The sequence below is a fragment of the Poromitra crassiceps genome (assembly GCF_964638095.1).
Source record: "Poromitra crassiceps genome assembly, chromosome: 1".
In the NCBI taxonomy this organism is placed as follows: Eukaryota; Metazoa; Chordata; class Actinopteri; order Beryciformes; family Melamphaidae; genus Poromitra; species Poromitra crassiceps.
The window spans coordinates 126,983,899-126,996,861 of NC_139623.1; the positions used below are offsets into that span (position 1 = coordinate 126,983,899).

A 12,963-nucleotide genomic window follows, 5' to 3' on the forward strand; every position below is an offset into this window, starting at 1 on the left:
GAGTTGTTGACATACTGCACGTTCTAGGGTTTTTGAGATGAAGGGGAGGAGAGAGACAGGGCGGTAATTATGGAGGGCCGTGTGGTCAAGGGAAGGTTTTTTAAGGAGGGGCTTGACTCTGGCTGTTTTCAGAGCGGCCGGGACAGTACCAGAGGACAGGGAGGAGTTGATGAAAGAAGTGAGGAAGGGGGATAAATCAGAGGAAATGGTTTGGAGAAGAGGGGAGGGGATGGGATCCAGGGGGCAGGTGGTGGCAGGATAGGACATAAGAAGTTTGAGGACATCATCGGGGGAGAGGGGAGAGAAGGAGGACAGGGTGGTGGCAGGGGGTAGAGAGTTATAGTTGCAGATGGGAGAGTTGTTGTTAGTGGCTGGGGGGGGGGAGGAGGAGGTGATGTCATCGATTTTTTTGGAAAAGAAAGTCATGAAGTCGTCAGCGGAGAGGGAGGAGGGGGGAGGAGGGGAGGGAGGGTTGAGTAGAGAGGAGAAAGTGGAGAATAATTTTCTGGGATTGGAGGCAGAGGACTGGATTTGGGAGATGAAGAAGGAAGATTTTGCAGAGGTGACAGCGGTGGTGAAGTTCGATAGGATGAGGTGGTAAGCGGAGAGATCTGAAGGGTTGTGGGATTTATGCCATTTCCTTTCGGCTGCCCGAAGCTCTGCTCGATGGATACGCAGAGCCTCGGACAGCCAAGGCGCAGGGGGACAGGATCTGACAGGTTTAGAAGTGAGAGGACAGAGTGAGTCAAGGGCTGAGGAGAGGGAGGACAGAAGACTAGTAGCGGCAGCATCAGTGGATAGGGTAGAGAAGTGTTCGACTGAAGGGAGGAGAGAGAGGACAGCAGAAGAAAGGACTGAGGGTGAGAGTGTTTTTATGTTTCGACGGGTGGTAGTAGTATGAGTGGGTGGTGGGGGGGGTTTGGGGAGAGAGATGGGAAGGGAGAAGGTTATGAAGTGGTGGTCAGAGACAGGGAGAGGAGTGACTGTGAGGTTGGAGGTGCTGCAGGAACGTGTGAAGACCAGGTCGAGGAGGTTCCCGGCCTTGTGAGTGGGCGGAGAAGGAGAGAGGGAGAGGTCAAAAGAAGAGAAAAAGTTCAGAAAAAGAGGAGATTGAAGAGATGCTATAGGGACATTGAAATCCCCCAGAAGGACCAGGGGAGTGCCATCCTCGGGGAAGAGGGAGAGGAGAGCATCCAGCTCATCAAAGAAGGCAGCGAGCGGACCAGGTGGGCGGTAGAGGACAGTGATGATGAGTTTGATAGGAAGAGAAACAGAGACAGAGTGACATTCAAAAGAGGATAGGGAGAGGTGAGAAAGAGAAGTAATGGTGTAAGTGCATTTTGGTGAAATCAGAAGCCCAGTGCCTCCCCCACGGCCAGAAGCTCTGGGAGTGTGGGAGAATGAGAAGGCATCTGAGAGGGCAGCAGGAGTTGAGGTGTTTTCCGGGATAATCCACGTTTCTGTGAGGGCAAGGAAAAGAAGGGATTGGGAGAGGGCATGTGCGGAAATGATGTCTGTTTTGTTATTGGCGGATTGGCAGTTCCAGAGTCCAGCATAAACGGTGAAGGGTGAGTTGGAAGGTTGTGGAAATGAAAAATTATCAGAGTTACTACTGGCCAAGTTTGATTTTTGATTTTTTGAAATTATTTTTACTGGAGTGAGAAAAGGTCTAATGTTAATACGGATAGGGATGTTGGAAATGGATGTTCTTAATTCGCCAAGAGCTGTATTGTTTGCAGGTGTAATGGTGTCTGTTGTGATAACTGGTGGATGAGAGGAGAGTAATTGTCCTCCCGGTCGGTAGGGGGAGCTGACGAATTGGGGAGATGGCAATGGAGGTGTGTTGCCAGTAGACAGGGGGGAGGGCGAAGAAGAAGAGCTAGGCAAGACCGTAGAAGAAGAAACGCTAGGAGGTGACCAACAAAGTAGTGGTCATTTATTTGGGAGCGTCTGGACAGCGTAATGGATGTTAGTAGCCAACATACGAGTCCCTGCTTTGTTTGGGTGGAGGCCGTCGCGTGCAAACAGGGCTGGGTGGGTCCAAAACAAATCGAAATTGTGAATGAAATTGAAGTGACGGTTATTACATTCTAACTGAAGCCAGGTGTGGAGATTGAGGATGCGGCTAAACCTCATAGCTGACCAGCCTAGCGTGGGGATCGGGCCGGAGAAAAAGATGGACAATCCGCTCTCTTTGAGCAGGGCGAAAAGATGAATGAAGTCAGACTGCATTTCTATGGATTGTTGGCGGGAGGTGTCGTTTGTTCCGACATGGACAATGATTTTATGGATGGACGATGGGAGAGAAGCCAGGAGAGCGGGGAGCTTTTCGAGAAGGAGGGGGACGGTGGCTCCGGGGAAGCAATGGGTTATGGCATTAGCAAAGCGGATTCTTTTCATAATGGAGTCGCCGACTAACAGTACAGTGGGGGGGATGAGGGGGGGCGGCATGGCAGACTGTCGAAATGTGTTTGTTCATACTGTATATAGAAAAGGTCTCTGAGCAAACTGCTGTCCACTATGGACATTAACAGTCACCCACTACACACCACCATAGTGGGGCAGAGGAGCATCAGTAGGAGGCTGCTGTCACTGAGCTGCACAACAGACAGACTTAAGAAGTATTTTGTCGCCAGAGCCATCAGGCTCTCTGGTGTCAAGAGACACCAGATCCGTGTGGGAAACACTGGACTTTTAACTTCTCCGGTGGGGCAAGTACATTTCTCTTCTACTTGTCACGGACAAGCCTTAATGTGGAGCCCTGATTACACACTTAGCTTTCCTAAAAAGGTAAAGGGTTTTATTGAATTGTTTGGACTAGCGGTACCTATAGTGGGGTTGGGGTAGGGCAGCTCTTTGAGGTTGTTGTAGTAAGCTTCAAGGGAGAAGGCCTCTCTCCGGTAGAAGGTCAACACTTTGGAGAAGGGGGCTGCATGGTTCTTTGGGAAAACCTCACAATCACTACAACAAAAGCATGAGAAAAGACAACATAAACATTCTAAATGGACCCGAGCTTACTTCCTGTTGCAGTGACAGGAAATAAGCTAGGTTTCAAATTAAGCAAATAAGCCCCAAGAGGCCATGGTTTACAGTGATTTTACACAGACTGTGCGATTTTGGGCTGTTCCAGACGAAAGATGACCAACATGAAAGAAACGTGGAGATATCTTTGATCGTGGCTACAAAAACGCTCAGTGAGAGAGGTTCAAAGACGGCCGATGTCACAGTCTTGCGACCAAAGATAGCCTAGGACCAATTCTGACACTGTCAGAAATTTAGGGTGACAGCTACGACGATGTCTGATAACAACCAATAGAAATGCTGCATGATCATATCGGTATATATAGACGCTAATGCTAGTAGAGGAGGCTAATAAATAGTTGACGTTACCTCAAGCTCTCTCGCAAAATTGGCATCCCGTGTTGGCCTCTGTTCCCTAACCGAGAGCGGGTCCACGTTCTCCTCCTCCTCCTCCTCGGATGTTTTTCCATACACATAAATTCCACTTTGCAAGGGCTCCATATTCTTGCTAAGCTTCGTCAGTTCATTGGTGACATCTCTACCACAGACAACTGTGGCGCACATTCCATTGATGCGTAGCTGCACTGCTGACGTTTGATTCTTGCGTGTGTATTGACTGCTGATTGACAGGTATTGACGGAGAGACGTAATCATAGTGCATCGTAATCGTACAGTCTGCACACGTCAAACCTGATGTCGTACCCAAGTTTATATAAACCCAAGTAAACCCAAGTTTATTGCAGGCCACAGTGTGGCCTGCAATAAACTTATAAGACTGCTAAAATCTTAGTCTGTAGACGTCTGTAGAAGAGGGGTTTGCGGCACACAGCGTCGCGGCGTGCCGTAAACCCCTCTTAGCGGTTGCAAAATCACGGTAAACCACAGCCTCACACAATTGCGTGAAAAACGGTCTAGAGCAGATTAGTGTGGCAGAACCCTGTAAAGCCTCTGTTATTATACAGTGCCATTATCTAAAACACAATGCTACTGCACTTCCTTATTAGGTCTCCTATGATGTCACTGACAAGAGATCGTACCTCAGTCCCTCCTCTGCTGCCGAATTCCATTTTAGAGAGATGGGGAAGGGGACAACATCTGTAATGGAGAACTCTCTGACTTTGAAGGCCGGCGACAAGATAGCACACTGAGGAGAGGAGGAAGAGAGGAGAGGAGCTTAAGTAAAACCGTTTCAAAACAAATCACTGGATTGAGCAACTTTTTTATTTTCCTAAACTAGAAGTGCACTTGGAGAGTGCAGTCCTCCCCCAAGCCCAATACTCCAGTCTGCTATGATAGGCAAATTTTGTGAGTCGGATCGGATCTGCTCCAAAATTTAACAGGTTCTTCATTGGCTCATGCTACAACACCCTTCCACCGAGTTTCATGGAAATCGGCCCAGTAGTTTTTCTGTAATCCTGCTAACAGACAAACGATACAGAAAACATAACATCCTTGGCGGAGGTAATTGCTGCATTCAACAAAACTTAAGTTCTGTCCCTAAAACACACAAAGAAGACACCCAGATGTTTGTTTGTTTTGTTTGTAGGGGTGTCGCGGTACATGTATTCGTCCCAGGGGTGGGTGGGGGTATTAGGCTACTCCACATGCACTCCGTTTACAAACTTGTGTACAATAAAGATTAAAGTGGGGGGAAATTCCTTTGCCCTGTCAAACAGCTGGAATACAGACATCTGAGAGGGAGGCGCACCCTACACTTTGAAAATCGCTGCTCTAGAGTAAAACCTTTTTGTGTGGATTGCCTAGATCTTATTAAATTGTGGACATTTATTCATTCCCACTTATTAGACACTATTTCTGATGGTAAAAAGCAAAACACAGAATTCAGAAAAATTCAAAGGGAAAAAAACTGAATTTGGGATTTATTGCTTTTTTCTCCGTTGTACCGTATTCGTACCGAACAGTGACCCCAAAACCGAGGTATGTACCGAACCGTGACTTTTGTGTACCGTGACACCCCTATTTGTTTCTATGTATGTATAGCCCTTTTCCCACATGCGTACCGGAAAATTACATGTACCGTAAATTCCGGACTATAAGCCGCGGCTTTTTTCCCGTTTTTTGGCCTTTTTTGGCCCCTGCGGCTTATATAACGGTGCGGCTTATCTATGGATTTTTTCCAAAAAAAAAAAAAAAATCTCTCTTTTTTAGCACTCTTTCTAACTATAAATCCACTTCTGTTTTAATTTCCTCTCTTGCCCTCTTTTAACAACATAACATAACATAACATAACACAACACAGGTAAGCAGAAAGAAAAAGACGAAGCAATCACGCCATGAATGAGGAAATGACTCACCTGCTGGAGGCTGGAGATAAACGGCTTGGGCTAAACTTTTACTCCGTGAAACACTATCGATTAAGTCCGACATCGCTCAGAGGTTTTGAGCAGCTTGAAAACAAGTTTGAAAACGTGCAGAAGTCCATCCACTCACTAAAGAAACTAAGGCAACCGTGAACAGAGTTTATAATGCGGAAAAGCGCATCAGCGCACTGGAGGACAAAAACAACACAGTGAGTCCGAAAGTGGATAAAATGCAAAAACATCGAAACGCTGCACACGCAGGTTGATGACTTAATCAGCAGGAGTAAAAGAAATAACATTCGCCTGATCAATGTAAAAGAGGGTGCTGAGATTGGTGACATGGACGCTTTCGTGGCAAAATCCTGTGTTACATCCTGGACCTGAAGGAAGGCGAGAAACCACCAGAGGTGGACAGGGCACACCGGGCGCCTCGGCCACGTCCAGACCCCGGCCTGCCACCGAGGGCCATCTTCATCTGCCTACTCCGCTGGCCCGACCGTCAACTCATCCTCCAGGCTGCGGGGAAGAAGCCCCTCACCTGGGAGGGTACGCGCTTTTTCGTCCGGCAGGACCTCTCCGCGTTGGTGCAACAGAAACGCGCAACATACAACAGCATCATCGAGTCAATGGATATCGCTTTGGCGTACTGTACCCAGCGAGACTCGTCATAACCATTGATGGACAGCGGCGGAACAAGAGCTCAAAGTGAAACTGCCGAATATCTTTTGAGTTGGACTGGTCAATAGTACTGTGAGTAACTAAAATAAAAAAATAAAAAACGGAATTCTCTCTTCTTTAGCACTCTTTCTAACTATAAATCCACTTCTGTTTTAATTTCCTCTCTTGCCCTCTTTTCACCACACCGCGGACACTGTGTGCACTGTAAAAAAAACAAAAAATACCATTAAAACACCCGCGGCTTATAGTCCGGTGCGGCTTATATAAGAAAAAAATAGTCAACTTTGAAGGTGCGGCTTATAGACCGGTGCGCCTTATAGTCCGGAATTTACGGTAAGTCAATATCGGACATTTCCCTTCACACTTCGGCTCGCGCATGTGGGAATCTATCAGCAAAATTGCCTGTATGTGGGGGGGCAGAGCGAGTGGGGGAGTGACGTGTCGGCAAAACTCTGAATGGTGAAATAAGTTTGCTTGTTTATCCGTTCACCTGCATCGCGTTGAAGCACTTTTTACAGACTGGCTTCATTTGATGTGTCCGGGCTTGCCTTCGCTGTCGGCAACGTAAGCAAAATACTTCCACTTTCGCTTCATGCATTTGCCCTGTCGGGCTGTGACTGAAGGAGGAGGACGGACTGTGGCCAGAGAGCGAGCAGAGAGGAGAGGGGAAAATCAGCACAGCACACCCACACATGAAGCTGACATAGGCTACTGCTCTTATTATCACAAGATCATTTCGCCAGTTTGCTTTAATGTGCGCGAATGATTAGATTATGCCCGCTGGAACATTAAGCAACGTGTGTACACCTCGCCCATGAGAGTGTCGCGGAAAATGACTGCACCCGTTTCTCACTAGTATCCGCTAAAGCGCATACCGCTCTTCTGACAGGCTGGAAAGTGGTGAAATCTCCGCGACGACGGGGTCGCGCTTATACCGGCACGGCGCCTTTCTCACATGCAGGCATTAGACCACGTACCGGTCATTTTGCGGTACAAAGCGCATGTGGGAAAAGGGCTTGAGTGTGTGTTCTTCCTACTGTATAAACACAACTGCCAGTAAGTGGGTGTGCTGTGTGAGTTCTGATTAGGACCAAGCGGTGAGCTGTACCTGCAGAGCACAGCCCCGGGCCACGGCCTCATCTAAGTTCAGAGTGGTGCTCAGCTCTTTGCCGAAGAATTTGCTGATTCGCTCTTTGATGGCGGGGATTCTGGAGGCCCCGCCCACGATCTCCACAGCATACACATCTTCCTTCTTCAGCTCTGGATGCAGGAAACAGGAAATAGAAGGAGCAAGGGTTAGAGGGCTGATAGTACAACATATGATTGTTCTCAGTCGTTTTTGTGTATTTCAAGTGAAAAGGTCACAGCTTTGCTTTCAATGTGCTTTCTGATCAGAAACCCCATTGACACTGAAATGGCGACGTGTTCAAATTGTTCAGTGTTGATTGGATATTAGATCTGACACAGATCAGAGTAAGGAAGTAGGTAAGGAAGGAAAGAATGATTCCAGTGCCCAGAAGAGGGGGCTGTGTCAGCAAAGCACATGACTGGACTGTGTGTGTGTGTGTGTGTGTGTGTGTGTGTGTGTGTGTGTGTGTGTGAGAGAGCGCATGCGTGTGTGAGAGCATGTGACTACGGGGATACTCCAGTTGCTATTAAAGCTTCATGTACTCACTGGCTTGTTCCATGACGCTTCGCAGGGGACCCTCCACTTTGGCCAGCAGCCCCGCACTCATCTCTTCAAAATGACCTCTGGGGATACATGGTCATAAATTATTAATAGACTCACTCACACAGGGCGAGAGATGGCCACTAATGGCCCATTTCCACCGCTGGTATCAGTGCGGCCCCGCCCAGCTCGTCTGGCTTTTTTGTCTCATTCCACCGATCAAAAACCTGGACAGCCCGGGTTGAGTTGGGGTTGAGTCGTGCTAGTTTTGGTCCCTGCTTTGTTGAGGTTCCAGCGCTGTGAACCCGGTACCATATGGTGACATGAAAACACTGCAGACGACTGATTGGTCAGGCAGAATCATGTCTACTGTATCTACCGTCAATGCTGGATACCAGTTTAGTAGGGCTTACCTTCTCTTCTGTTATTTCCATCAGTCTTTTGTGTTATTTAGAATAGTTCATCTATAAAGGCCAGTTAGGCAATGTTTGTACCTGACATGTTTCGACTGCTCTTTCTGCAGTCTTCATCATGGATGGAAAAAAAACACTATATAACCACACCATAGATGACGTCACACCAACATCACGTGACACCTCTGATGAAGACTGCAGAAATAGCAGTCGAAACATGTCAGCTACAAACATTGCCTAACTGGCCTTTATAGATGAACTATTCTAAATAATATATACAAGTAGGCCAAATGAACCTCTTTAGTATAGTCTTTTGTGTTGCTGCCTTCGGCTCTGGTGAAATAAAATCGATCTCCATGCTCAGCTTTAACATGACGGTGGTTTTCGATTGTTTTGAGAGAAAAAGTCCACTCCTCGGGAAGCCCTTTGTAGTTGCGTGCGACGTCGGCTCCGCTAGGCCGGAGGCGGGGGTTTAGCGAAGCCGCGGTCTTGCCTGGTGAGTTGCCGCCGGGGAAATGGCTTCCCTTCTCCCTGTGGTGTAACTCCCGTCCCCCACGCAGCGCATGCATGTGAGTTTGAGTAACAACAAAGTGATATCCATTCTCCTGGCCGATTGTCACATTTGCCCATGCCATGTACAATGTAGGTCATTTAGAGGCACCAGTATTCCAGTTTAAAAGTTCTGTGTATGGATTTAATTTTACGTTATACGTTATAGCCTACTTTGGCTATGGACGGAGGGCAGATATGCGGTCGCTATGATGACCAGGTGTGGGCGGAGGCGAGTAAACTTGCTATGGAAACAGAGTCTATATCAAGTAGAGATGAGTAACGCCACGTTCACACACACGCCTAGAGCGACGCTTAAAGCAACGCCTAAGCAACGCCTAAAATTTAGGCGTCCTTGTTAACAGACGAGAGCGTTCACACATACCGCTGCCACGCTGTGCTGAAGCCACGCTCGCGCTGTGCCTACGCTGCGCTGCATTTATCGTTTAGGCGTCTGTTCTATTTTTCAGCTCTAGGCGTGCTGAACTGTCAAGCTGGCTGTTGTTTCTGGTGGACTTGGGCCATATTTTCTACCGAGTTTGCCCAAAAGGGAGGGTGGAGCATAGTAGGAGAGGAGAGCTGTCCTTCATGTGTTCCTCTATTAACGTCTTTTCTGTCAGATGTATATATACCCCCCCTGTCTCAATGCAAGTTTCACTCATGGTGTTGATGACTCATAGTCACATGATTACCCGAGGGAAAATAACAATTACAGCGGGCCAGGAAATAGACAGACATCCTCACTTGCACATTACAATAAAAAAGAGGACTCACCCATGCTATAAATCAGATCTGAAAAGTGTAAAAAAACCGCTGCTCATGTGTTCAGCGTAGCGCAGAGCGTGGCGTCCTGTGTGAACGAAAATAGGCGCCAGGCGTGCATGAAGCAATGCCTATATGCGTAGGCATAGGCGTAGGCATAGGCGTAGGCGTGTGTGTGAACCGGCCGTAAGACCAGGTCGAGTAGAGCTGTACTGTGCTGTTATATGTGGTGGAAATGAGCCAATAGATGCTTAGTGCTTACACCATTGCTCAGTGCTTAATTCGTTCAAGGAATCTTTTTCAGGGGTGGGCAATTCTTTTTTCCAGAGGGCCATACTGACTTAAATCAAGTAAGAAAAGGGCCACACATTGGGGATTATACCTGCCAACACTCCTGATTTTCGCGGGAGTCTCCCTATTTTTAACCCTCTCTCCCGTTGTGATTGGTAATTTCTTGTTAATCTCCTGATATAATAGTGATACAAATCCAATGGCTGTAGCAGATGAGATTTATTAACATAATTCTGCCTTTTATTGAGTTTTTGGGGGTCGTTTTGTTTTTCTTTGAGGACCGGATTGAGATGGTCCAGGGGCCAGGTCCGACCCTGGCTGGGGCCGCATTTTGCCCATGTGTGTTTTAGTCTGTGCCCAACACAAGATAGTTCTTTCTGCAAAAATAGACATTTGGCTTTGATAATATTGTTACTCAATACCAATGACTCAACACTTCTGGTTTTCAAAATTCAGTTTCCAGCCCATACTGTCTGTTTTGGCTTGAGAACAATGGGTGCTGATGTCAGTTGATCGCTTGTGACGGCTAGGGATGCAGCGGTTTCCGGTTTGAAGGTATACCACGGTTTGAAAAAGTCACGGTATCAAAACCACTAAGATTTGCCGTCATACCTTCCTCACGGTATCAGCTGTTTTCCCAAAACAACGTGCCCAGGTCGCTTTGCAGAGTGCAGCTTACGCGGCCCCTCCCCCTTGCTGCATGACTACCTAGACTCACAGTAGAGAAGAGCTGTGAGGAGCTGTCCCTGTGTGTTTACAACCGTGTGTGTGATAAAGCAGGAGAACGCAAGGATCCCCCTGAACTTTCCCCCATCTAAAAACGTCGGTTGTATGGGAATATTTCGGCTATTGTAAAAATACAGATGGCCATAGCCTCAACGCGAGACTCATCCGAATGACTGATGAGTCTTGCGTTGAGCCTAGGATGGCCAGGGCTTAGATCTGCGTGAGCACCACCCGTCGTAATTTGTCAAATTCAAGCTACATTAAAACGTTGTCTTGCTTCAACATACATCGCATCGGACATAAACCATTTCCACCCGCAGGTTTGAGGAGTAGCTAACAAACGTCAGATAAATACTCTTTCTAGGCTAACGTTACCTACTGAGGCAGCTAACATGGCTAATTAGCTAGCTAACACCAGCTATCTTTCTCCTCTAACTAACGTTAACGACACGTTAGTTGACTGAGCAAACGTCGCTGTACAGCAGGACGTTATCAAAACGTATTGCACTGAAGAGAAGTAACATTAGAAAATGACGAAAGACTCCTCCAATCTGGCAGTGGAAAATTATGCACAAACTTTGTGTGTGTGTGTGAGAGAGACAGAAACAGGGACAGGGCTGTGTGTGTGTGTGTGTGTGTGTGTGTGTGTGAGAGAGAGAGACAGGGACAGGGCTGTGTGTATGTGTCCTGTGTGAGACAGAGTGGGGGTGTACTGTATGTGTGAGGAAACAATAATTATTTGTGTCCAGTGTTCACCCATTACAAAAGAAGTGTGTATTTGATTGTTATGTTTTAGTTTGACATCAAATTAATTAGATGAACTAAATCGTTTACATACTATATTACCAAAGCACACACATACTTGCCAGTTAACTGTCATTACAGTTGGAGGTTACATTAACATTACTTTATTTTTTCTCAGTCCACAATTCAGCAAACTGTTAATAAAATACATTTTGTTCATTGGCATTTTTTATGCCACATAAAGGACTGCAATACCGCGATACCGTGAAACAGTGGTATTTTTGTCCAAGGTTATCATACCGTCAAAAAATCATACCGTTGCATCCTTAGTGACGGCATCCTCCATGTTTAAGCAGCTGAAAATGTGAGTAGGTGTGTGCCAGAGTACTGGCCAGAGAGCGACTTCTGAAAGCTAGAATTCTCAGCACCCGGCGCAGTAGTCATTAGGGGTGTCACGGTACATGTATTCGTCCCGTGAGTTTACGGTACGACCCTCACGGTACCTCGTTTCACGGTACATGAAACGACACGACGAATACGTCAAATCCAGAAGCACCTAAACGCTGTTTGAACGGCATTGAATTTAATTGAATTAAACGCCACAGAAGAAGACACACCAAAACAACACAAGGGCCATAGAAATCCGCGTTCACAGAATGGGACGTTTTGTGGCGATAAGCTGTTTTGCAAATTCTGTCAACATCAAGCCAACGAGGTAAGCTTGCCAATGTAACGTTACGTAGCCGCGACAAAGTCCTTTATAGTTGCGCGTTGCGGCTAAACGTTACATAACACTGACAAAGCTGTTAACTTGTAAACAAGCAACATACATCGCGTGGGATGAGTGATGCGGTCAAGCAGACATCTGCGGATGCAGACAGGCAAGCTGCGGTGAGGAAGAGGCGATGACTCCTTGTCATGTTCCAATAATCCATTAGATGACCGAACGTAATCATATTATGCTAAACAAAACTCACATCCAATAACGTTAAGGCGCTGACAGGGTTCTTTCCCGTACTTACTGGGAAAGTGAAACCCACCCCGTTGTCTGTCAGACAGTGGGGGTATCTTTCAACAGGGTTTAGAAGTTTTTCTTCTTCTGCCGTTTTATTCTTCTTCTGAACATGTAGGTATTTTGACGTTGACTAAAGAAACACTGCCGCCTAGTGGCCGCTTTTAGATAGGATTCCAAATTAGTGCTTACATCAAACGCAAATGCTACATAAAACAAATACAACAGGGGGAGGGGTTGGTGGGAGTATTAGGCTACTCCACACATGCGCTCTGTTTACAAACTTGTGTACAATAAAGATTTAAAGTGGGGGGAAATGCCTTTGCCCTGTCAAACAGCTGGAATACAGACATCTGAGAGGGAGGCGCACCCCACACTTTGAAAATCACTGCTCTAGAGTAAAACCTTTTTGCGTGGATTGCCTAGATCTTATTAAATAGTGGACATTTATTCATTCCCACATATTAGACACTATTTCTGATGGTAAAAATAGCGTAAAAAGCAGAATTCAGACATATTCAAAGGGAAAAAAACAGAATTTGGGATTTGTTGCTTTTTTCCCCCGTTTTCGTACCGTGCCGTATTCGTACCGAACCGTGACCCCAAAACCGAGGTACGTACCGAACCGTGACTTTTGTGTACCGTGACACCCCTAGTAGTCATTGACTACGTTTACACTGACTGCAATTATCCGACTATTGACCGGATTCCAAATAAGACAATATTTCGATTAAGGTGTTTGCATGAGTTGCTTATCATAGAATATTCCATTCTATT

The 12,963-nt window shown here is 46.6% G+C and overlaps 1 protein-coding gene across 1 annotated transcript in view; it reads right to left on the reverse strand.

Moving 5' to 3' along the window:
- Window positions 1–12,963, reverse strand: part of hspa4a (heat shock protein 4a) — a 65,899-nt gene that overhangs the window by 21,854 nt on the left and 31,082 nt on the right. The window contains exons 8-11 of the mRNA XM_083640047.1: window positions 7,696–7,772; window positions 7,129–7,280; window positions 4,059–4,165; window positions 2,828–2,961 (exon numbers count right to left, since the gene is read on the reverse strand). Of these exons, the coding sequence (XP_083496173.1) occupies window positions 2,828–2,961; window positions 4,059–4,165; window positions 7,129–7,280; window positions 7,696–7,772 (470 nt within the window). The remainder of the gene's footprint in view (window positions 1–2,827; window positions 2,962–4,058; window positions 4,166–7,128; window positions 7,281–7,695; window positions 7,773–12,963) is intronic.